This window comes from Lonchura striata, chromosome 3, assembly GCF_050655825.1.
Source record: "Lonchura striata isolate lonStrDom1 chromosome 3, ASM5065582v1, whole genome shotgun sequence".
NCBI lineage: Eukaryota > Metazoa > Chordata > Aves > Passeriformes > Estrildidae > Lonchura > Lonchura striata.
The window spans coordinates 26,841,884-26,869,474 of record NC_140705.1 but is presented as its reverse complement, the minus strand read 5'-3'; the positions used below and the strand labels follow the sequence as shown (position 1 = coordinate 26,869,474).

Below are 27,591 nucleotides of genomic sequence, written 5' to 3'. Positions count from 1 at the left end.
AGTAACACTTGTGATGTTTTAGGAAAACTCAAGGCTAAACTCAAGACCATCAATATACGAAAATATGGAAGTTTCTGAGTACATTTGTAAAGGACTCTATAAAATCTTTGTTGAATATTATATTATTTTTTTTCTTTATTTTCATTCTTCTTTTTATTCTTCTTTTTTCCTTTCATCAACAAGAAATTAATTTCCCAAAGACAATTTATGGCTCATTGGTAAAAGCTCCCTGTCCTAAGCTCAGTTATTTCATTTTGTTGTTTCTGCCTGCACTGATGATTCACCAGTGGTGTGTTCCTAATGAAATGAATCCTCCACTTTTTTGCAGGTCATAACTGTGAGATTGAAGTGGATGAGTGTCTTAGTGATCCTTGTCACAATGGAGCTACTTGTGTTGATCATCTGAATGCCTTCAGTTGCATCTGTCAGGATGGATTTGAAGGTATAAAAAAATCCACAGAATGATAATATTATAAACCTACTCAGAGTTTTACACCATTTTTTAATATATCAGATGAGATGCATGTATTAATATATGGGTATCATCTGAAGTCATAAACATGTAAGTTAGAAAAGTAAATCTTGACTAAATTGCCCATTTTGGTTTCATGATAGCAGGAAACTGTGTGTTTTCTGCTAACCGGTGTCTTGGATGTTCAAAAGGGATCTGTGGGGTTCAGTGAATTCTACAAAAGGAGATACTTTTTTTCTGCAATCTTCTAAAATATTTAGAATCTTTCATATCATCAAATTGAGAAAAAATCCAACTGTGTGGTAAAGGTTCTGGTTTTGTCATATTTGAACAATTTCTATTAAAAGTTTAATAGTTTTGATAAGTGGATGCATTAATAGCTGCAGCTATGCTTTCAGCTTTGATTAGGAATTTAAAGTGTATTCATTTTCTTTTTAAGCACCATTTTTTAACATCATGGATATTTAATCATTAAAATACAAATCAATCCATAATTCAAATGTCCCTGTACAAAATAGTACATTTCTACCACTCATCTATTCAGGAAAATTATCACTTGCATTTTTATTTCGTTAAATGCTTCTAACTTCCCAAATCATATAATTGATGCAATTTTTCAATTATTGTTCAAATGATAAAGAATTTGGTTCAATGAAAAATATTATCAATGAAGTATTTTTATACTTTGAGTAGTTATGTGTGTTTTCTGTTGTCTAGATTGGAATAAATTTTCTTCTTGTCCATAACAGATTTCTTTTTCATAGTTTTTTGGCAGTACATCTTTTGCCTTATCATGGCCATAAGTATTTCCTCTCACACCACTGCAATGCAGTCTATTATACTTAATGTAATTTAGTTGCTGTTCTTCTTTATTTATATAATAAGAAAATTGTCTGGTTTAAGGCTTAGTAAACTATTTGATGACTGTACTCTCAATATTTTTGAAAAATTAGTTAACTACTTAAGCATTCAGAAGACAAACATCTGTCATAAACACCCTGATCTGAATATAAAAAGGGTGTCAAATAGATCCTGATATATGAGTTGTATTCACTTAAAATAAATGTCAGTCTTTACCTAAAGGTGCCATGGAATAACTTCTTTCCCCTTTCCTTGATTCTATATTCATAGGTACAACTTGTGAAGCAAATATAAATGAATGTCAGTCATCTCCATGTCTTCATAATGCATCATGTGCAGACCTTATTGGTGGCTATAAATGTGTCTGTCTGCCTGGTTTTACTGGTGAGTAGTTTTTGTAGCAAACCTTGTTTTTCACAGCCCGGTAGTCCACAAAGCATCCATTAATACATTACTGACTAATTTGCTTGTGTTTTATTGTCACTTCTCTTTACCTGACCTAGTCTAATGTTTAATTTGCATTCCAACAAACTGGAACACTGACTGCATCTGTAAACTACATAGCACAAGATAAATTGTTCTGCATTTAAAAAGGCCTTCAAAACTTGTACACATAAGGGAGACTAGTTATCATTTAGCAAGTCAGAAATGAGTTGGTATGTATTTGTGGTTATAAGAAAAAAATGGATGCTGAGATTAGTAGTGTGGCTCTTTGTTTGGCTGATGTATGTTAGCTTATCTTCACAAGTTACTTGAGATTTTTGTTGTCCAAATTAATTAGAAACTGGCACTTGATTTTTTAGTAAGTGTTCAAAACTTTCATTTTTTCCAAGGTGCAAGATGTGAAACAGATATAGATGAGTGTGCTTCAATTCCCTGCAAGAATGGAGCCACCTGCATTGACCAACCTGGTAATTATTTCTGCCAATGTGTGGCTCCGTTTAAAGGTAATGAACACCACGGGAGAGGGTAAAGCAAACATAATTAACTTTAGAAGGCATTTCTGTCACTTGTCTAAATGCATTTCAGTCTCCCTACAGCATTAATAGTCCTTGACTTCCCCAAACAAATCTTTCAAAATAAACAGCCATACATATGCCTTCAGCTGCAACGAAGATGAAAGGAACATTGTTTAGGTGTTTCTTTATTAAACAAAATTGACATTTCAAAATCAGTTTGTTAACAGAATAAAATTGCTTACATAGGTAATAGGAGGTATATACCCTTTAGCTGCCATCACAAAGGTTGATTGATTTTTCTACACAGTTTTCGCTCTAATTCTATTAGCATTCTCTACATTATTTTATCATTTTTAGAAAACAATTTATAGCTATCTTGGAATCCAGAAACTGTGTGATTATTTCTCTTGATGCTTTTAAAAGAAATACGTTTAAATTGCAAAGGGTATTGTGACATTTTTCATATAAATTTTGGGGTTAAATTTTAAACACTTTCTGCTAAAATAATTTAAATAAACAAATTGTGTGATGTTCTTGAGCAAATATAGTTCAAGTGATAGTCTCAATTAAAAGCACCTATTGATTTGTAAATTAAATATAAACGCATTTTTCCTCCAGCACTTCAATATAATGACACTTACTTAGGATTCCAGAACAATCATTAAAAGGCAATTTTCCTGGAATGTTGAGACAGCAGGACTTTTCCCCTTTAGGGAAGATGGTTGAATAAAATTCATTATTCATGAGCTCATGAACAAACACTCATGTTTGTTCTTATTATTTTAATTAATGGTCAAAATTTAGTTTGTCATTTTTGTTAGTTTTAATTTATGTTCTACTGAATAAAATCCAGTAGAATAACAAGTAAATGACTACTGCAGTGTCAGAATTGCCTTGTGCAGGAAGATGTAAAATAATTTTCAGTATATGGTTAGAAATACTAGTCTCTTGAGTATGTCTTACAAAAGGAACCAGATTTCTAGTAGATTTAGATATTCAAGTAAGTAATTAAAAATTCAGAAAGTCAACCCTTTTGTAGTCATCCTTCAAGAGACTAGCAGTGTCTCATATGTTCAATGGAAAAGGTAAGCCCTGCTGGCAAGACTCATAAAATATAACTGAGATCCTCTGAGAACATTATAGGAGGGAATAGTTAATGACCTGCTGTGCCACTGAGACACTCACAAGTCTATGAGTCAAGATGAGATCCACTTGAGGGTATTGAGAAACTGCCAGAAAAGCTCACCAAGACACTCTTCATCATTTGTCATCAGTTCTGGCTAACTAGGAAGGTCTCAGATGATTGGAGGTTGATCAGTGTGATACCCATTCTCAGGATAGGTTGGAAGGAAGGTTCAGGGAGCTACAGGCTTGTCAGCCTGGCCTCAATACCTGGGAAGGTTATGGAACAGATTATCTTGAATGTGTTTAATACCAGAAGAATTTCTTCACTGAAAGGGTGATTAAGCATTGGATGGGCTGTTCAGGGAAGTACCAGCATTTCTATCCCAGGAGGTGTTCAGGACAAGACTGGATGTGGCACTTGGTGCTATGGTTTAATTGACAAGGTGGTGATTGCTCAGAGGTTGGACTCAATGACCTTGAAGGTCATTTAGGTCCAACCCAAATGGATTCTATGATTCCATTGTATGATAATATTTTCGGTACAGGAGGTCTGAGGCTGTTTACTTCTTTACGACTTTATTCAACACCTTCCAATATCAAATTCTTATACTGATTTTGTCTAGATTTATATGGGTATAAATAAAAGTAGATTTAGTTTCATATGAAAACTACCTCTGTCTCACACCATCTGTTTTTTTAGTGCTAAACTGGTGTAAATGTAGCCTTCAACAAATTCACAGTAAGCCAACATAATGGTTAGCTAAACTATGTTTTCTAATTGTGTAGATACATTCAGGTCATTTTAATGAACAGCTTTGTGTGCACTAATTACAGATTACAGAATTAGTTATTTAAGCAAGTACGTGCACAATGTTAATGGCAAAAATTATACAGGAACACCTGTTTTAGTTTTGATATTTCCATGGATTTTCTTGCTTCTGATATTCTCAGTGGCAAACAATAAGTGCTGTATTATGAATGCTGTCATTTACCTGGAAAGCAATCTGAAGATGTATTTCCATAGTATACTGCAATGATTGGATTGTTCCATCACAGATCTGACTTGAAGGGCATGCACTATTATTAGGAACATATATCAAGAACATATACCAGTTGATCAAGAGATTTACAGCAGATATCTACCATATAGAATGTGTAAATAAGGAATTCAAAGCATGATTTGGACATTCAGGTGCATTCATACAAAAGATAGCTTGTCAGATTAAGGTAGAAATTGATTCTATATATAGAAACTGGCTTACATACATTTATCTTGCTTTTGATTTTATTTCCTTGACTATTTTAATTTGTTTATTTTGACAAGGAGACTAAGGAAGATTATAACCAGAAATTTTTGATTTTTTACTTTTTCCTTCCCCTTCATTTGCTCATAATTTTTATAAAGGAAAAGCAAAATTTTCCTTTCTTCACATTTCAAGACTTCTGAGAGTAGGATAGATGCTATTCATTTTTATGTGCGGCAAATTTTATAATATCCTGAATTAGTAGGTTTATATTTTAAAAACTTTTATAATAGTTGTATATAAATATGAAAAGTCATCAGATATTTAATTAAGGTATTACTGTGTACTCATAGTTTTTTGTATTTTTCTTGGAAAGAGCCGTGGGTTTTTTTGCTTGATTTTTTTAAAGTGCATATATATCTACTCATAAAAAATATTATAAGTCATTACATTGGCTTGCATAGAATAATGGAAGACATCAAAGACTTTTAAGAAAAATGATGCTTGGACAGTGATATATATCTAGATTTTTCTTCAAATGTTTCTAGTCCAAACTTAACTCTACAAGTCTGATGTGTGAATGAAAATTTACTTCTCCTGTGGGCACCAACTCTTTCTTAGAAAATCCAATTTTCATAATGTGGGTAAAGAGCACTGGAGAATTATATCTTCTGATGCTTCTGGTGTAACCCTAACAAAACTAATGCATTCCTCTCTACCAGTAGAGAGGCAAAATTCCCCTAAGAGTAGATTTCCTCCTATGTAGTATAGATGATGATCTTTTTATAAATTCAGGTATTTCATTGGAATTTTTGCCACTGAAATTACTACCTTTGACTTCCCAAATGTTCAGACTAACAGCTTGAGGGTTAGCAGTCCACCTATGGGTAATCCAAGAGAAAACTGAATGAACCTATAAGAATTTCAGATATGAAATAACATCCTGGTCAACATCTAATATGGTTTGAATTACTGAATATGATAGCTGAAGTATTTTCATCCTATTTCAGCCAAGTTCCTTGTCCTTATGGAGTTGAAAATTTATTTTCTGTTTTCCAAATTTATTGAGTTTTACTGTAGTCCCAATATGGTACAAAATAATGAACTTCAAATTCCCTGTATTTTTATATCATAATTATTTTGACCTTGATTTGGACAAGCTCAAGATTTGATTAACAGAAGAAAATCTATATCATGTTATGTTATTAATCTGGTTAGAGAAAGACATTCCTCTGTAAACCCACAAAAATCCTAGAAGTTACTGAGACCCTCTGAGCCTGTGCTGTGACTAATGTTAAACAGAGAAAAAAATATAGCATCTAGGTCTGTATAATATGCTTTTGGCACTTCTAATAGTTATTTATGCCATAAGAACTGTACATGTTTGTGAACATGTTCTAATTAATCAAACATGGCAATCCACTCATAAAAGTCCAGTTCTCTGTTTCTGTTGGCTTTCAGCAGTGTTCTGCCACTAATCTGTATAGTACAAGTCATTATCACACCTCATGCTTTAAAGCTGAAAGGCTTAAAAGTGGCCATGCTGCCACTTACATATACTGCAGTGTGATGCTCTTTACAGATAGGACTTAACCATAATATGTCTGGTACAGTTGCTTCTGCTTGGTTTTAATATATATGTACATGAAAATATGCATTTTAGAAATGTCTCCACTTCCACCTGTTTTGTATTGTAACTGAGGTACAACAGTGATAGTCGTGTATATTGAACATTTTGTATCAGAGGACATTCTGAAGTTCTTCAGAAACAGAGGAGAGAGAAGCTGTTGCATTCTCTGTTGAAAAGCAATTGGAACAATTGGGAGAAGGAAGAACAAATTGATTTGGATGCTAGACAAATAAAATATTTTAGTATTCTTAATATTATTAAGAGTTTTATTCTATTAGAATGTCCTAGAATGGAAGTTATTATATTAACTTTTCTATTATTATATTGATTCTAAAAGCGAAGCCTTTCTATAACAGAGTCACAGTTATTACAGAATTTATGTTAAGTCCTTGGTCAGAGAGCAGGAGTGAGAAACACGATGTGGCTGTATCTCATTTAGGGGTCCTAACAACTTCATGGAAGGTAGAATAAAAGTTCCATGGCTCTGTCAGAAATTACTGAGTTGTCCCATTAATAATTCAAACATGTTCAAAACCACTGCAATTCGTAAAGGTTATAGCTTTATCTATATTTAAATCTATGCTGTTTTTATTGGAGGTTTTAGTGTTTTGTGAGAACACTGAGGTATATTCAAATATTCTTTTAACTGTCAAGTTCATAGTAATTTATGAAACTTTACTTTTCAGAGCTTTGAAATGCCACCATTTTTTAAGCCACATCAATGAAGTTACTCACAACTATTAAACAGCAGTCCTTGCTAAGAATGTAGCAGAGCGAGTTTGGCCTTGTATCAGGCAAGCTGCTTTTCAGCATTCTTAACATGCAAAAGGTGAATGATCTCACTACAGTTTCTAGACCAGCTCATTTTTACAGAAGATAAAGTAAGACTTAAAAGGCTGCTTTTTTCTTCTTTGGTATTATTGATAACTAAGAAAAGATCTTGCAAATTTGAAACTAACTAACAACACTTCTGTGACACATGGACTGGGCCAGTAATCTGCTCTTGCCAAAGAAAGCTTAGGAATGAAGAAAGCATTAAAATTCTAGTTTAAATTAGAGACTATTAGGATATGTGATTGTCCTATGAGAGTTGACATGACTTTTTCCTTAAAAAAAGGAGAAAAACCAACTGGTGTTTAGTAACTTGTTTTTTATAAATGGAGCAAAGATTTTTATAGTTTGATCCAAATTATTTACATGACTCATTCCAAAAAATGCAATGTATGTATTTTGTCTAGATGTTGTTAATAGGTATGACCTTTTAAATCAAATACACACAATTGTAGAGGAAAATTGAAATTCAGTTCTGAGGAAATGTCTACTTATTTCTTGCAGCCTTAATGACACGTCTCCAAATGTGTTCCAATTAAGATCAAAGCAAAAATGGTAATTGACCATCAAACATGTTGCAAAAGAAAGTAAACTAGTAAGAAAGGCAACTCAGCAGAAAAAAAAAGCTTAAGTCTATCAAAAAACAAAAGTAATAATGGAGATTTCATCACAGGACATTCTATTATGGGAACAGCTAATTACAAAACAGATAATAAGTAAGAAATGTAAGTGCTCATAAAGGCAAAAAGCTGGAGTAGAGATAATGGAGCAATTACTTTTCCAGTGCTCATAGGCCAAACCTCAGTCTTTCCTGTGCCAAGCCCCATGCAAACAGGCAGGTTTGCAAGACCTCTGGCTCTTTCTAGCATAACTGTGTGTTACACCATAAACCACTATACTCTGTTCACCATCAGGTTTTATCTTGTTTTGCCACTCTCTTGACACTGAACAGCCAAATAAAATTTTATTAAGGGGAAAAAATGAAACTGATGCATAGATGTATGAAGGGCAGTCTGCATCACATAGGAGCTCTTTGAGGGAAGAGAAGCAGAGTGGCCTTATTTGGGTTTTATTACCAAGAAAATATGCATTGCCATTGAACAATAAAGGATACGTAATGCCTAAATGGAAATCAGTGTGAGCTGGGACTTGCTGTTTGCTCATTCATGAAGTCACTGCAGGACTTTGGATTTTTTTTCTGATATGTCTATTCCGTTTTGTATTGTTCCTAAAAGCTGCCATCTAAATGAATACTCTCATCTGCTTCTGTCTCCAAAATGAAACAATTCAGAGTGAAAGCCTTTTTACTAGGCATTTCTAGTATCTATTTAGGTGCTTTTGGGTATGTTTGATAGCCACAAAGGTCTGTCAGATATTCCAAGGTCTGTAGGAGAGCTATGGCCTTTCAGAACACTGCTGAGAACACAAAAGCATCTCCAAAAGCCGTGTTTGCTTAACTCTGTGCATACAGATTCAGTGAGGTAAGTGCTACAGCTTCTACTCTGCTTTTAGTTTGCACCTTGGGACATATCTTGATCCACAAGAAAAATTCTCTAAGCCTTTACAGCCATGAGTAATCTGGGAATACTTCATGTGTAAATCCAGTCACCTACAGCTGATAAGGGGTTTGAATTTCATCAGAGAATTTCATTCTTACCATTCTGTGAGAATGGTGTTCAAGACCCTCTATTCAGGAAACAGATTTAAGTTATGGAGATGATAGAAGTTCTATTAATTGCAAATTGAAATCTGGCCCTTATTTTTCCAGAAAGTATGTGCAAACCACCATTTTTAATGACTTAAAACATGGTTGCCTTCTCCAGGGCTGTCCTGCAAATTGTGAAGAAATTGCTGCTGCTCAAAGAAAAGTTTGCCGAATTTCAGAAGGGTTTTTTTGACTACTGATGCAAATGTTTTTAGCTTTATTTTTCTACATAGTCAGCCTATTTATGGCAGAGGGTCGTCTGCCAATATATAAACTAAAAGTAATAAAATTATAATCTTGGTTTCAAATTCTATAAATAATATTTGTCTACTGACTCAAATTGTAAGAAAATGAAAGTGTGATCTTGGAACAAAGAAGAGTTTGACCACCACAACTAAAGACAACCATTATTGCAATTCATTATTGACATCCACAAGTCCTAAGCCATAATGAAAACATAAGTTTGATACAAGTTTTCTGTAACTTTTCCACACCTAATATTAATTTCAGTTGAATGCTGTTGTAGATAAAATAAAGAATGAAAGAAAAGCATTCCCATATATTTCAGTCTGAAAAAAATTTTTATTAATTGTTTTTCATAGTGGAATTCTTATTTTGGTTTCTGAGAAAAAGTGAGGCATGTTTTTATGTGAAATGTGAAATTTACAAATGTGGATACAGATATATCTTAATTGTTTATTCATTATAAACTTGTATATTTTGAAAAAAAACCCCTGCACCTAAATAATATATCCAACTTCTGCTTTCTTCTGTTTTTACAGAAATTTATACAGGTATGGGACAATAATATATGCATCTCTGTGTGATCTTCATTCTAAAATTTGTGATGTGGGTCTTTCTTATACTCTATATTAGCACTGTTGCATGCTCTGCATTATCATATATAATTAAAGAAATGTATTTTTACTTGAAAAGTGCTAAGTATTCTTTTTTCAAATATTCTTCCATTAAAAAAAAAGTATATGGTTTTCAATTAGCATGTATTTCAGAGAAAATGTCTTTCCACTGTTTATATACAGAAAGTCAAAGCAATTCCTTTAATGGAAAATAGAATTGGGATTCCAGAGAAAGGACTGGATTTGTTATAAACTTGAAGTATAAGAAGACGTGTGTTAAGTTTTTAAAATATTATAATACTCAGCTTAATTTCAAGTAATATTAAAAAAAAAAATGCATGCTTCAATTTTTTCTACTTCCTTCCCATTTCCAGGGTATTTCTGGGTTTTTTTGTTTACTTTTACTAGTCTTTAATCATCTCAGTTGTGGAAATATTTTCTTTTCTTATGTCTCATAGCAGATCAAGATAAGCAGTCAGTTTTTAAAATAATGGCAAGGTTAGAGGTACATCTAAGCTTCTCAAAGTTTTGAACTTTTAGTAGAGACAATTTTATCTTTAGCATCAAAGCATTTAATATTTACAAGGAACTCAGATTTTAGGTATCTAACTTCTTGCTCATTAGTGTTCCTGGGATTTTATGGTAAGTCTATGAAAGCCTTTGGGAGCAAGACCTACTGAGCTGTGTAAAGGTGATGAAAACAAAACCACATATTTCTCTGAAGTGATCACATAGCTTTTGAATTAAAATTGTAACAACTCATTTCAAAAGGATAATCTTAAGAAAACCAGTAAGTTTTACATAGATTGGAGGCAGGGATTGGCGGGGGTGGGCAGGCATGTCTTTATAAAACTTGATAGTGCCTTTAAACACTGGGTCATCTCCCATAACTACATATATTTTTATTTTTATTTTTATTGTAAAAAATTCAGTTTGTCTAATTTGTAAAAAAAATAGTTATTCATTTTAATGTCAGAAGTTTCTTTCATCTCTGTTGTTAAAAGGTAAATTAAAAAAGACTGAAACAATACCATTTAAGTGATGTTATGATCACAACATCACGGTGCTGGTGCTGGTACCTGCTTGCTAATTCTTGAAAGTTTCTTGTCCTCATGAATCTGTATTTAACACCATTTCCAGACTTTTTGTTATAATTTAGGAAATTGCCATTCAAATGACACACTTGTTTTTCTGGTAGATATTTTATTTTCACTATATTGTCATAATTGTACCATCAGTCTGAAATGAGATGCATTTTACAGGCCATACTTTTATAACAAAATGCTGAATTTGAAAACTGTTGTCAGATTTCATTCCATAAAATGTTAGTAGCAAATGTTTTATTTATTAGATTATTTTCCTAAAGAATAACAATACTGAAGGCATGTCACTTCTGATTATAGGAGACTTCAGTGCTACACATCAAAACATTTCATGTACACATTTATGCTGAGCAAATAAAACAAACAAATATCAATAGTTTCACATAAATAAATAGAAATTTATATCAGGCAGTTTATTTTCTATGTCATTTTTATAAATTAGGCTTTTGACTTTTAGCAATAGCCTTAAAAAGGACTGTCTATTTCAGCAAACTAAAATCTAATTTCAGTGTTCATTTATGGTATATAGAAATTGTACCCTAGAAGTATTATAAGCAACTACAATAGAAAAGAAACTCATTAATATCAGCAGAATTAAACTTTTAAATATGCAATATGCTTCTCACTCCTAAACAAAAAAAAAAGATAATATTTTCCAAAGAAACTATTAATTGTTTGATATATAGTATGCTAATACAGAAGCATACTATATTCTATCAGTATATACTTAAATGTAGATAATGACGTATAATACTTACTGCAATATATTGTACAACTCTAAAGGAAATTGTCGTTCAGCTGACTGTTTAATTTCATTATAGGTGCATATTCTTTTGAAGTTTATTCAGGTTTATTCTAATAGAGAGTCCTTTAGTTGACCATTAAGACACTCTATTATTGTAACCAATAAAATGAAGCCAAGAATTAAACAAGCAAAAAGGTTAAATCTGTCTAAAGGAAATAAACACAGTTGTGAAGATGACCTGAACTTATTAATTAATTAATGAACTTCTGTGATGGATTCTCGCATTTCATCTCTTGGCCATTCTCTTTTTTGTCATTTAATTGTTTACTTTACATTACCCCTTTACTCTGAATTTGAAAATTCTGATATGTGAGGGAGAGAAAACAGTTTATAAATAGTTTTCCTGGCACAGCATTTCTTTCTCTCAACAATCACAGACCTGCTGTTTCAGAAACTTTTCAGTTCAAGTGAGAAGTTTCATGTTTAGCACAAAATAGATATATTGAAATTAATCAGCTACAGTAAAATGTTTGTACAATAATATTTGTACAGAAATTCTTTAAGAAATATTTAGAAGATAGAGAAAATAATGAAACATAAAAACTACTTTATGATTAAGCTATTTTTATTTTTAAAACTTAACTTTTAATCTGTTTGCTGTTTGATTTATCCTTAATCATACATCCTTTTTATAACTTTGTTAAAAAAATGCTGGTATGAGAGCAGGAGCAGAAAGTGAACTTGTTTTTCAAGTGTGCAATCACCACTGTCTACTCCTATCCAACCTACTTCTATCCACTCTTAATTTTTGTGTGAATATGCATTTTTCAAAAAAAAATTCTACATTAACTCATCCAATTTTATTTTCTTGTTTTCTTGCTTCTTGAATTGATTAGCATTAATAATTAATTACTTAACAAATATGTATTAAGATAATATAAACAGTTGTGATTCTCTGAGTAAGGGAATAGTCTTTTTACTTATTACTCTCAACACTGATAGTTAAAAATTAATTGGTTCAGGGGAAAAACTGAATGAAATTGGCAGAGTATTACTATTTTATTATCTTTTTGTTTTACCAGTCTTGCAGTTAGAATAGGAATAAAACCTTTGCCATTTCTGACAGTAGTAGACAAAAATTTTTTATGCAATGATATGCATGAAAGCTGGGTGGGAGAAAAAGGATATTGACTATCTAATTAAAGAGTAGTGGAATTTTTTTGAAACAAGGCACTAAAAAGATTATAGTATTAATAGCAACTAATATTCTGTGTGGCTTTAGCCTCATTTGGTAAACTTCTTTATGGCCATATTTTCATTTACCATTCTTTATAAATGTCAGGTTAATTTATTTTTTTCCCTTTATTATAGTTAAAAGTAAAAAAGTAATTTGTTTTCCCTAATCCTTAAAAGGGGAAAAATCTATTTTTTTGTGAGGAAATAATTTTTGAAATTTGTGTAATTTCAAATCTACACAAATTTCACTGTAGTTCATACCCTTCTGGAGAGCTATCTTGATTCATGCTCCTATTTACAGAACACCATGGGAAGTAGGAGGAGTGTGAGCTCCTCTCCATGCATCCTGGTTTAGTTTCCATGCTGCCACGGGAAGGACCTAGTGAATAATAGGCTACACAGAAGCAGTGATTACAAAATGAAAGGTGAATAAGTTTTTCTTAGGCTCCCTGAAGGGAGAAAGCCTGATATCCACAGCAGCAGGATGGGAGGAGAAGATCAGGATAGGTAGAGGATACACTCAGGCATGGAGAGAGAGACTCTACAGATGTGAAGGCTGGAATATTCCTTCTGGTTACTTGGATGAGAGGTTTTATATGGAAGACCAAGTAAGCTGTTTGAGTGACACAGACATCCTCATCACTACCACTAAAACAAAGCAAAGGCTGGCAGATAAGACACTTCTATGAGGGAGAGTGGTACCAAGTGACCAGACCTCATCTCTGACGAGGTTTATTTGCATGTCAGAGATCTCAGTGTGGGGAAGAGATTGCCAGAGTTTGGCTGATTACCAGAGCTAGCTTGTTTTCTTTTACTGCTTGTCCATGACAGCACCAAAAACAATGCCAGCAGATACCCAGAGTATATCAAAGGTGACTGGGGGACTCCAGCAGCAGGGGCAAAACTGTGGGGGCCCAGATAGAGTTTTCCCAGCACTGCTGATAGGAAGATAAGCATCCTGGGGGTTTACATCTGATTAATGTCACAGGCAAAACTTCATTGTTACCTAACTCAAGTAGATCAGGAAGAGTGGAATGGCAATGGAAACCATTTAAAGAAATAATGTGGTGGATGTCTTCTAGAGATAGTTTGATCAAGAAAAGTTTATGAAGTCATCTCTAGGAAAGTAGAAAAAAGACTTAGGAACATTAGTTCTCCTTGGGACTGACTTCTGTTGAAAAGACAACATAGAAAGACACAAATATTGATCATATTGATAATTTTTTTTTAAGCAAGAGCAGGGTGAGAAAACTAGGGGAGATATTTAACTGTATTCTAGATTTGTGAATAAGCAAGAAGTAGTTTGGGATGTAGAGGCAGGAAAGAACTCTGGCAATAATGGCAGTGAAATGATAGAGTTCATAAGAGAAATGCAAAATTCCAGTAGCAGAGCAATGATTCCAAACTCCAGTGAGCTGGTTTTCATTAGCTCAGAAATCTGTTTGGCAAGCTCCTATTAGAGATTGCACTGATTGCACTGAAGGGAAAAAGGATTTGTCTTGAGCCCACTGATTTATCTTAAAAGACCTTTTCCTCAAAGCACAGTTCTTTCCAATGTGCAGGAACTCAAGCAGGTGTGGCTCAAAAACAGATAAATGGGCTCCTGAATGAGCATAAAGAGAAAAGGAAGTTCACAGAAGGTAGATGCAAAGGTAAAGCTGCCTCCCCAGGTAACGAAAATTAAGTATTGCATTACTAGATCATCTGACAGTTCCATTTAGGATTGTGAGCCATGTGTTAAGCTTATTTGTGTTATTCCACTTTAGGAATCAGCAGGGTTTTCACTCATGTCAAGCTGCTGTGATATAAATATGGAAACTTCAGGGCAAAATCTCAATGAGCCATATGGCTTCTTTTGCTGTGCAATTTCATGAATTCTAGATCTGAGAGTGCTGGGGGTCTTTAGCAGGATCATCCTGCATCAGAGAGACCATAAACATAAAGATGGAACAACTTGTTTTCTCCTCTTTTGTCAGCACCATTACTGGGTCAAAGGGCTGTTAGATTTTTTTTAAGCTCAGTTCTGTTCCTACCTGTTGCAGTTGTTCATTAAAAGTGTTTAGAATTCAGCCCTTAAATGACCATCTTACAGTAAACACCTACAGTCAGCTCACCTAGAGTCCTTGCTGACATTTTGGAACAGTGTTTGTTTCATTATTATGAAGGCTCCTGGTAGGAGCTGTGGCCTGTGTGAGGAGTCTGCACTGACACAGGACAGAAGTGTCAGGGTCAAAGAGCTGTCATGGACTAACCACAGCTCTCATTCCCCATCCCCTATGCTATTCATAGATAAGGCGAAGGTAGAGTCGGAATTGAAGGAGTGAGGTTGAAGACAAGAGGGACGGAGAAAGGTGCTTTTATCGTTGTATTTTTTTTTTACAATCCTGTGTTATTTTTAATTGGCAGTTAATTCAATCAGTTTTCCTCGAGTTTTTTCTATTTTGTCAATGAGAGTAATTTGTAAATGATGCCCCTATTTTTGTCATGGCCCTCAAGGTTTTCTCTTATTATTTTCTCCTGCCTGTTGAGGATGGGCATCTGTCAGCTACCAACCCACTCTAGTGTAACTGTGTGGATTATATCTTCCACATGGCTACCCAGGTGTTTTGTCTTGTAGTGTCACACTGCCCATCACTGCATTAAGGTTACAGCCTATCTGAGGAACAGAGAGGTTTTTGGGAAAGGGAGAAACTGCTGCAGAAAGGAATGGCTGGACAACCATAGTGGAGGCAAGGGCACTGGTGAAGTGTGCAGAAGGCTCAGAGCACAGCAAGCCCTGGGAAGCTCCACCAGAAAGCATGGCATAGACACGGCTTCAGTAGTTGTGGAAAGGCTTTAAAGAGGGGCTTGTGTACAGTTTGTTACAGCCTGAGAGTCATTAAATACTGTCTGAAAATAAGCCTGAAAGAACAGATTTACCTCTAGCAGCACTGACTGAAAATGCAGGCAGATTTACAAACCTAAACCCATTTGATCTCAGTTGTCTCTGCCACCCTCATTTCCATTATCAGTACTGGAAAACATGAAGCAGTTTTATTATGTTCTAACAAATTAAGGCTCAATTTATAGGACCTTTAAATATCTTTTTATCTAATTATTGTAAATTAAAGATTTAGATGAGGGCATCTGTCACCCAAGATCCACAATCACAAAGTTCTTTGTGTAGGCCAGATAAATGTACATAATCTTCTATACAAGAGTGTTAGTAAGGAAAGAATACAGTGGGACTGTGTGAGATTTTTCTATTGTATGGAATTTTTATAAATAATGGAAGCATTCACTCATTATTAGATAAGTATATATTTTCAGTAAAATAATTTGTATTCAGTCATGGATGGTAAGCAGAACAATTATACAATGTTACATATATCTAATTCATTTTCACTATTATGGCTTAATGTAGGAATGAGTCAAGTAGTAGTTGTGACAACAGGTTATCAAGACAAAATAGCAGGAAGCTTCAATCAAAATTCATTTTTGTTTTTAAATGCATTCTAAAAAATTTTATTTACTGTATCATATAAAGTAATATAAACAAAATATAGATTGTCTTTTTTTTTTTTAATGCTATTAAGCAAATAGATGTTTCTGCATGGTAATATACATATATGTACCTCTGAGACCCTCCTATTCGATTTTAACCAGGGTTATAAAGAAAATAAATCTCATAATAGACAGCAGCTGCAGGGATATATTCATTAGTTTAACACTGACAGCTTTGCCGTTTTCTTTTTCAGGTTTGAACTGTGAGTTTAGGCCTTGTGAGGCCAGCAATCCCTGTGAGAATGGAGCTGTGTGCATAGAAGAAATGAATTTGGACATGTTTCCCCTTGGATTCCACTGCCAGTGTGTGAAGGGCTTTGCAGGTCCACGCTGTGAGATCAATGTCAATGAGTGCAGCTCTAACCCTTGCCTCCATGGATACTGCTATGACAGTGAGTTCAGTCTGGTTACTCACTTTAATGTAGGGTAGTCTTTCTCTTGAAGTGTCTGTAGCTGCTGAGCTGCTCTGGGGAGAACAGTGGATAATTTACTGAAATTTAGCTTGTCTGAAGCTTCACAGCCTGTACCAGAAGGATTATTTTTGCCGAAATGCCTCAGCTCCTGGAACTGGGGTTTTTGTGTTCAGGGGGTCAGAATTGTAGCTAATGAGAATTTTTAATGAGATTTGTGCTGTCTCCTTTGATACCTAAATTAACCAAAAACATCTTACATTGTGCATTTCATGAGAGAATATTCAGGTACTCAAAAATAGCTCACGGAGCACTTAGGCATTACATGTCATAATTCTAATAAGTCTGAAAATTCTGTTTAATTTCAAACTAATGTAAAAAGGTGTACCTGTTTACCTTCTATGTGTAACTGCGTAACTTATTCTTTCATTACAAGATGCACTGAAAGGTTTTAGAAGCAACTTGATTACCCTATTATATTCTGTCTGGATTTGCAGGCCAAGTTATGGGGTACTTATTTGAAAGTTTTATAGGGCTCTTACCATCTAGCTGATGCTTTCTATACTTGTTAAAAAAAAAAAAAAAAAAGTAGAAGTATTTTTCAGAGGATCTTAAAATGCTGACTGGAAAGCTGAAAAACATCTGAAGGTCATGTAGTCAACCCTGCACGAAGCTAGACTACTAACAGTGCTGGAACAGGTCAGTCAGGGATTTTTCTAGCTGAGTTTTGAAAGCCTTCAAAGAGGGACAGAAATTTCACAAACTCTTTGGGAGAGTGTATTCCACCGATTAACTACTCTGGCAATTCTCACACTCTTCCAGTCCCATCCAAATCTCCTGAGCTGTAACTTTTAGCCATTGCCTCATAAGACCTTCTAGCACTACTAAGGGTTCTGTCATTTGTGCAATACAAGTTATTGTTAAATAGCCCTCTCAGTATGAGCACTTCCCTAAAGGTCTAATACCAACCAAGCCTGTTCTGCTTTTCCTCATAGTGTCCTCACTTTAAGCACTGAGTAACTGTGTTTGTCTTCTACATCTCTCTCCTGTTTCCTCACATCCTTTTTAAAAAAAGAATGATGATTTAAGAACTTCCATGAAATGCATATTTTTTTTAAAAAAATTTGCAGATGACCTAATCAGCCTACTGGTTTCAGATGAGATCTTGAAGAACTGAGCCCAAATTACTAAATATATCATTGTCTAAAACTCTCCTGGTTAAAATAAAAAAAAAAAAATTGAAATTGGTTTCAATAAAATATCTTAAAAAGTCTATCTTTTCTTATCTGGGAATAAGGTGAGTGATTTCATCCTCTATCTAGTGAAGACTATTTCCTATTACATTTACAGATTATTTCTATGTGGTCTACATTGGTTTAGAGATATTTTTGAACCAGAATTCAGATGAGCTACATAAAAGTTCTTCATGCTTACAAAGTGCCAGTTTTGGGGAGAACAGCTTGTCCTTGTTGTGCCTTCGGCTTGAGTTTTATCATGAGGACATTTGAGTTCTACCCTATGTGCACTGGCTGCAGAAAGATGGAATCCTAAGAAAGCTGGGAAGCTTTTAGCATATGAATAATGCTCCTGTGCTGAAGGACTTAAAGCATTTAATGAATACAGTAGCAGCTGTGTGTACAGACATGATAGTAGAATAGATTTTATGGTAAATCTCAGGGATAATGAAGAACCCAGGGACGCCTTTGAGGTTAAAATAAATGCAGACCTGCAAGAAGTGTGATTCCTTCTGTCATGAACTCTATATATGAATGGAGTACTCTAAAGATTTCTTGCCATTTGGATTACTAATTATGAAAGAGACAAGATTCTTATGGTTATCTATCCTTATCTTGTTAAGAAATACTTCATATAAAATTTCAGCTCAAGTATGTTTTCTCTCAATATAATGCTATAATATGAGGCATTCCTTACAACAAAAATAACAACATTAAAAGCAACAAACAAACCAAACATTGTTTAACTGCCATATCTTATTTTGATATCATTTTAAAGGTAGACTCTTATATATTTTGCGATTATTTTATGATAGAAAATTACTCATTACTTATAACATCTCTTTTTAACTCATTGATTTATAATTCTTGAATCTAAATATTTCAGTACATTAATCTGCTTTTATATTTAAAAGGTGTTTTGAGACCACATTTAATTTATTCCAATTTTTTTTACATGTCTACACTGTTTAAGTAAAGCTGGTCTTAATCTTTTCCAGATGGTATTCATACCTGGAACTTAGTAAATTTACTACATTCAGTTCTTGTGACTCTTAGTACTAAAGTATGATCTCTGTTGCAGGTGTCGATGGCTTCTATTGTTTGTGCAACCCAGGATATGCAGGATTGAAATGTGACCAAGACATTGATGACTGCATAGTCAACGCTTGTGAACACAATTCTACATGTGTTGATCTACACCTGGTTAGTAGCAATTTTTTTTTTTTAATTAAAATGATTGTTATCATTCTAAAATCTAAAACAATACTTTTCTGAGTTCTAAACCTCCTCTTGATCCGTACTGCCACATATCAAGGGCTTTATAATCATACTTTCCAGACACTGGTATTTTTGTTTATTTGTAATTTTATAGGCAGTGGGAAAGAGGAATGTTTTTATCATTTAAAAGCAATTACTAGGTCTATGTGCTTAAACAGGGAATTCAAAAGATGCAGAAAATTTTCTACTAACTTTGTTTATGACTTCATTTTAAGTGACAGGAATACTCATTTACACCAATTGCACACTCTTCAAAGGGACTTAAAAATTATCTTACACAAGAAAACTGATTTACTTCAAGTACTTCAGCATTTATTTTCAAAATTCTTTAGATATATTAGTTTCAGAGATATAAAGTGTGTTAAAAATAACATGTCTTAGAAATAAAATCATTCTATCACCTGATTCCTCCATGAGAAGAAAGAAGACAGAGATTCACATGGTATAAACTTCAACACCAGAGGTGGCCCATGTTCTTTGTCACTCCTTCCAGGAATCTGTCAAGAAGCAATTTGTTTTCATCGTACTCAACAGAGACACTAAGTAAGAATATTTTCCTTAAGAAACATTCAGGCTGTCAGAGAAATTACCACTTAAAAAAAAAAAAAGTGGAAGAAAGAAAAGCTTTTTCTCTCTTATTCTAGTTTCTACCAGTACATTTGTGAGAATACGACTGATAAATCTAGAATTCAAACTATGTTATGAAGCTTAAATGTAGTGACTCTCTGTGGAATGAACTAAACATCTAAGCACCAACCAAAGATCACTGAGGATGTAGGCAGCATAATCCACAGTTCAGCTGCCCACCATTTGAATCTTCACTTTGGGAGATCTGAACAACCCTGTAGGTACTTCTGACTGCTGCATTATTGCTGAATGTGTTTGCAATTTCAGAAACCCTGACGTGTATGAGAGGTGTGGGGTTTGGGGATTTTCCTTGCTTGGTTTCTTTGCTTTTTTTGTGGCTGTTTGTTTATTTTTGCTTGCTTGCTTTTCTTAGTGCATGCATAAAGCAACTGCATTTTTTTTCTGACAAATCCTGAGGGTAACCTGCAATTGTCACTATTTCCTAAACTTGAACCAAACTTAGCAGCTTCAAAAGAATTTTCTCAAATTCAGTAATTTCCATAGCTGTTTCTTCTTTTCACAGTTAGAACACTTTATGTATCATACAATATTTTGGAGGGGTTATTTTAACATGTTTCAAGAACCAGTCAACACCTTGGACGAAATCAAGTCCTTGATATGGAGACCACAGTTTGTAACATTTTTGTTATTGTCTTTGGATGGTATTGTAAATGCATATTTTTCTACCACTAAAATTTTATACCTCCAATTCATGTGCTGTCTTATTCTCTAGGAGAGTGTGTTGTGTATGTTGACAGTACAGGTACTATTCCTAACTGCAGCTGATCCTTTAATTGAGACTGACAAAATGGAGTTTTGTATGCAGTGTAAACAACATTCTTCCCAAAAAACAAGGTGCCAGAAATGGAGAAAAATATGGATTTTTAATAAAATGAATCTATTTTACCCCTTGAGAATTTTGGCTATGCTTCACCAAATGAGTTGAACTATTGATCCAGGAAAATTTAATAATTTGGGCAAAATTTAGCATGACAAAGGATAGTAGCTCACTGCAATTTCAAGCACCGTTTTATTTTTTTCTTCACATGTCTTTCATCCATTTTTTTCCTTGATTTATTTGTATTTATTTTTGTTCTGTAGTTCCTATATATTTCTCACCTTGTTTGTCTCAAACCTATACATTTTGTTTCAAATGGAGCACAGCACAGCAAATCAGTGATATCCATTCAAACTACTGTTTCTGAGAAAGCATGACATTCAAAACATCAATGTGTATACAGTTAGTATCTACAGAAAATAAATGCTGTAGAAACTTAATGGCAAAGTGTCATATTAAACTCTGTTCAATCCTTTTCAGGCTTTTTCAAAAGTTTTCGCCTGTGTTGTCAATATTACAGCAATCATTTATGTGAAAGGATTAATTTTGATGTTGGTTAATATATTTCTTTTTTCATTACATTTTTATTTGGCATTTTTAAGAGCAACAAAATTTCACTCTCAACCCTCCCCCCCACCCCACCCCCCAACCAAAATGGGTTTTGCGAAGTAGAAAAGTTATTTTGAAAAGAAATTGTGAATTTCTGGTATTATTTTGCTATAGTAATAATAATTCATTCTATTCAATTCTCATTCTCTATTCTTCTCCAGAGTATATTTACTTTAACTAACATTTATTATATACGTTTCTGAAATAACTTCCATGTGGATCACCTTTTAAGTCAAATCTAAAAAGGGACCTAAGACTTGCTCACTAAGTGATTGCATTATTCAGTTTATATGTGACTATATTATTTCACATACTATGTCATTATCAAAGTGTAACAAAACTTTTCCAAATCATATTATCTGTTTATACATCATGATTCCTCAATGATCAACACAAAGAGGATTAATGAATTAATATATATTCATAAAAATGGAAGAAGACTCATCCCTTCTTCAGCAGCTGTAAAAGAGCAGATAATGAATTAACAATCCCCTAGAAAATGAATTTTTAACAATACAGGCTCTCTTCATCCTCCTCTAAAAGGTAAAAAACTGGAGGATAGGAAGTAAGTGAAGCATAATAAAGAAAGATTTAAAAACAGATGGCCATCTCAGGAGTTTCATAATTTCTGCATCAAATACCATTTTCTTTCAAAGTTATATTACAACAGCCTTATCATACAAGTCAAAGACCAAAGATCTGAACATGAGAAAGAATTCCAATATATGCTCTAATTGTAACATATATTTCACAGACTTTGCAGATGGGCGTGGCATTAAACAACTGTGGGATGAATCACAGAATAATTTACTTTGAAAAAGATCTTCAAGATCATGGACTGTAACTGCAAGCCTAACCTTGCCAAGTTCATCACTCAGCCATGTCCCTGAATGCCACATGTACACACCTAGTAAATACCTAGAGGCATGGTGATTAAATCTCTTCCCTAGGAAGCCTGCTCTAATGCTTGACACCATTTTAATGAAGATATCTTTCCTAATATCCAGTCTAAACCTTCTCTGGTGGGAGACCAGGATAGCTGATACAAAGTTTAATCGCACAACTACATCAGCATAAAGAGATTTTGATTTTCTACTGCATCTGAAAATTCCAGTTCTCCAGGAGTTATATACCAGCAAGTTATCATATGACAGTGCAAGCCACTGTCAGTCATATTAGACACTCTGGTGGCTTAGGAATAATTAATCAGATACCCTTATGCTAATAAAAGCTTCATTCTTGCAGCTCAGCAGCTCAAATACCTTTGATGCATTTTTTTAAGGTAAGGATGAATTACCATTGTCAGAATGACACTTGGAATATGTATCCTTCATTTTTGGTGTTGGTAATGTGGTATAATATAACGCCTTAAAATTAGATAACAATGTGATCTTAGCAATGCATCAGAAAGAACAGGCACAAGAAATGACACTCATGAGGGGTTGATCCAGCTGTCAGCCACTTACTCACTCTGTCCTTTCTATAGGATGGTGAAGACAATAGAAAAAGAGCAAACAGAAGAAAACTGGTGGGTTGAGATAATTTAAAAAGCAAATAAAAGGGGAGGAAGAAAGAATAAAACAAATCACATGATTCAAATGCAATTGCTCACACCTTCCATGTGAACACTGATGCCCAGCCAGCATTTGAATAATGGTTACCTTATGGTAGAGTTTCACCAGAGTAATTTGCAAATTCTTCTTTAAAAAGTTAAAATATTAAATTCAAAGTACTGTTGGGGGACAACATACAAATATATGTTGTCCTTAATGATTTATATAAGATCAGATCATGTATATAGCCTATATTAGATAAAGCATTATTTTGGGGTACTTGCATTTAAAAAAAAAAAAAAAAAGAAGAGAAAATAGTATCTTCACAATCACTCTGAATTCAGATTTTGCTTGTGTTGTTCTGTATGTCAAATTATAATGCAAATCCTGTCACTTTAGTGTATATGGAGATCCATGCAGAAAATTATAATAGATGTTTCTTTCAGAGCTTTATTTCTGGAAGCTGTTATTTCTCTGTACTTACCACATAGTAAAGGAAAAAAAATAAACTGTAGGTAAAGTTATAGTTGTGTGATAATGCTTGTACTGCAGTCCCGTGTCCATCTTGTGGTTAACACTCTATCATTTTGATTTTAAAGACAATTATTTGTCTTTCAATAACATTTAATGTTATGGAAATGAGCTTTCCAATAAAACAATGGACAATAATGCTAATTTGAACTAGAAGAAGAAATATTTTCTTGCTTGATTTCTGTTTTAAGTTTGCAAGAGGGGAAAAAAGGTACATATATAACAAAGTGGCATCATGTAATTCAGGTCTTTCAGGAATTTATAATTTGGGTTGTATGGAAAGCTTATGTCAAGGGTGGAGAGAAATTATTACTAATTTTTTTTTTTTAGAACAAAAACATAGACCTGACAGTTTAAATTTCAAGAAAAAGTAGGTTAGCTCATTGCATAAATTTTGAAAAAGATTTGAAAAGAACTCTGGCATTAAGGACTAAAGTATATAGTAGATAACTGTTAACAGCTTAAGTTACCAAAAATAAATTAGTCAGGTCTTTGGACTAACCTAAAACAATTTCCTAAATTGGTATACTGAACTTAAGTTCCTTGTAAAACAGAATTTTTTGTACTTTATGCTAAATAAAGAAAAGAATAAGAATGCTCTCTAAAACCTGTAACTTGTTTTAAAACATTGAGAAGCACTCAAAGCGCTTCAGGAGGATCATCTTCCAAGGTGATGAGAGCAGCTGATCTGACATTTGAAATGAAATAAAAGGCTAGATAGGTCTACATCATTGAATTTTCTAGATTTCTGTGGGAGTAGAAATTCTCTAAGCTTTAAATAAAGCAAAAAAAGCACTGCCAATGAGGTTGGTCTGAAACCTCAATTTAACTAGAAGTCAAACCACATACCATGAACGGTGTCTAGTGTACATAACAAATGACAAGCTCTTAATGGTTCCCATGTCACATAAATTCAAGTTGACTTCTATGTGACTTAAACTTATGCATTGACCTCACTGAGAGTGCCCATGTGGTAAAACTGTGAATATGGGACAAATAAGTTTCAATTTGCCAATTACACGTGCTAGAGAAGAGCTATACAGCAGCTGTAGTTCACCCAAAAAACTAGCAACTTCAGCAGTACTTCTGCAAAGTTTTGCTGCTAAGGCAACTCACTGTGCTGCCCTGAAGATTTGACTTGCCATCCCTGAAATATTTCATCTTCCATTTCTATTTAGCTTAAAAACAAAAGGAACAGTGTCTTCATTGTCCTTCAATAAAAGGCTTTTACAAGATCTATTGAAATGCTTTCCTCCTCTGCCTTGTACTGTAGTGAATATAACAGTAAAAAGACTGAAACCTTAGTCATTATTGGGTGTACTTCTTTATGCTCTAATAAGTGCAGTTGAGTCAGAGACATTGGAATACACAAAATTAACTATTGATTTACTGACTTAGGATAATGTCCTTGGTATTGATCTGTGGTATTATACATTACTTGGATAGAGTGATTATGATATTTATGCTTTACTCATCTAATTGAAAGATGATTTTGGCAAACACGTATCATATTTCCATTTATTTGTTTTATTTATCGCATTATTTTAGCATATTTTAATTTGATGTTCTTTTTGAAAGAAGATGGAGATGTACATAAAAATTTGTAACTTCAACCAACAATACTGCTAAATACCATAGGAATGAAGGCCTTCTATTATCTTTTTCATAAACTGAATTTTAAATACTCTAGGGAATGAATAAAACTGTCACAGAGTGGGGGAAATAGAGATTAAGAGGAAGTTAAAGATTGGCTTTCCAATGAGACTTGTGAACAGAAGGCAAATAAATTTGATAAAGATACAGGAAGGTAGTCCCAGATGGTGTGCTTTAAGTTTTGCCCACAGTGAGGAGGCTGGACAGACAAAATCAGTGACAGCAGGGAAAGAAGTGAAGAACTTCACAACATAAGGAAGAAGCTGGAGAATTGTGGCCTACTTGTGGAAAGCATAACCCTAAATTTGATTTGTGCACTCTATAGAGACTAACATTATGCTTGAGGTGGGAAAGGAAGAGTTTGTACCTTTGAAGGCATTAACAGACTGGCAGTGGTATTACAGAGACTTGGCACTACAAAAATGTTCTTGATTCATAAGGAAGGGAATTCTAAAAAAGGACATTTAGCTGCAGAGAATTATGTAATGGCAAGTACTTAGCAGACTTAAAGAGCAGAAGGTCATGAAAAGGTATGGGTCCACAAGAAAATTATTCTGAAAAAAGTTAAATAGTTAAATCCACAGGTGCTCAGTCACTGTCTGAAAGCTTCCCACATATATATCCTTGCTACACAACGCACAATAATTAACTGGAAGAAGTAATTAAGTATTAAATACATTCTCCATATTGCAGGAAGGATGTTTTCTTTTGCTTAAAGTATATTAAATAGTTTTGCACCTGTTTGCTTTTCTAGAGAAAATGTGAATGTTACTCCCACTTCATCAATTATGAATTACAGTATGGTGTGTCTTTAACAACAAAATAAGCTATGCAGGAATAAAAAACAGTATCTTATTTCGGTTTGTATGAAAAAAAAAAAAGAGAGAAAAAATTCACATAAAACATGTAAAATTGACAAGTTATGTATAAATGTTTGTCATCCAAAGACTAGGAGGTCATTTTCTGGCTTCATTAGGTCTCTTTAGCTGCTAACCTCTTCATGTTTGGGAAAATTATGTAGCACTTGGAAAGGAAAATAGCCCAGAGAAAGATTTGTTATCCCATTTCTTTTAGTCATTTTAGAGTTCTCCAATCTGTCCTCCTTTAAATTTTCATATTCTGTTCCAAGGATTCTGACTAAAAATTTTTTACTGTGAGTGTGATGAGTCACAAGGAACAGTTTGCTCAGAGAAGCTATGGATGTCCCATCCCTGAAAACAACTTGATCTAGTGGAAGGTGACCCTGCCCCGGGTTCATATCTTGCAGCATTAATTATTTGTTTGTTATCATTTGACCCCTATCCTTTTTTGCCTCTGACAATGGAAAAGAGGGAGCTGAAGAACAGCCATGGCAATTTACCAGGTCTTGTACTACTAGGCACTGAGTTACTTCTTGTAAGAGTCAGTTGTTTCTGTTTCTGTTGCTTAACTATCCTCTTTCAGAGAAAAAAAAAAAAAAAAGCCAAATTATATTAAAGATATACTGTTTGTATAGAATCTGTTTTATTTGGATAACATAAAATTCTGCAATATGCTATTTCCCAGAAAAAGTAATTTTAAAGTATTCTAATAGTTTATCCTTTTATAGGAGAATTGACTCTGTTCAAAGTATTCTAATAGTTTATCCTTTTACAGGAGAATTGACCCTGAAAGCACTGGGAAAACATTTCATTCATTTAGTGAGTAATCATATTAATTGATTTTTGCAAGTTTATTATGGAATTGTGAAAATGCAAGATTATGCCAGATGTGGTTGGACTGAAATCAAAACCCTTGACCAAAGTTTTCTTTCAAAATAATCATGATAGACTTTGAATATTTCCTCATTACTCTCCCACATTACTTCAAGTCCTGCTTTGAAACACGTTTTGTAAGGGCTATTGAAGCCCTAAGCAAGGACACACATGCACATACACCTGTAAGAACTAGTGGTTAACTATAAGATTTCTGAAGCAGTAATTACATATGCATTTTCTTCCTTGAGACATGATGCCAAGGCTTTAAAATAGTTAGGCATCTTTATCACCTTTAGGATCTATTATAAAAAAAAGAAAGCTTATTTAGAGTTCTCTACTAACATTTTTAATAATTCATGAAAATTTTATGCTAAGGCAAAGACTTGATATATTGCATAAATGTTTTACTATGTTTGTTTCAGTACAGCTTTAATACTAGCCAGCACCTCCTGAGTGTCTCAATAACATGTATTTCCATCCAGATTAATCTGTTCTAGTCAGACACTATCTCTGATACTTCAATCTAGTACTCTTTTTGAGCTTAATTTGTACAGAAATATGTTTCTGTTTATAGGCAAAGCAGATTATTTGAAGAAAAAGCTTCACCACATTAATGTAAACTCACTTTCTTAATAAATATCTACAATGTAGTCTGAAGTATAAATACCACTGCAATTTCCCTGAGAAAACTTCTGAATTTCATGTTTGGTTTTCATTCATTCACACATGCTCAGTGGAACCACTGAGTGTCTGGAGAGCAAGAATGACTGAGATACAGAGGTGACATGAATTAGTTCATTGCACTCCACC

At 33.8% G+C, this 27,591-nt stretch overlaps 1 protein-coding gene across 1 annotated transcript in view; it reads left to right on the top strand.

The window, feature by feature from the left end:
• Nucleotides 1-27,591, top strand: part of LOC110468097 (protein eyes shut homolog) — a 386,727-nt gene that overhangs the window by 156,864 nt on the left and 202,272 nt on the right. Inside the window, exons 12-16 of the mRNA XM_085574727.1 lie at nt 329-442; nt 1,604-1,717; nt 2,167-2,280; nt 16,506-16,703; nt 19,038-19,159. Of these exons, the coding sequence (XP_085430853.1) occupies nt 329-442; nt 1,604-1,717; nt 2,167-2,280; nt 16,506-16,703; nt 19,038-19,159 (662 nt within the window). The remainder of the gene's footprint in view (nt 1-328; nt 443-1,603; nt 1,718-2,166; nt 2,281-16,505; nt 16,704-19,037; nt 19,160-27,591) is intronic.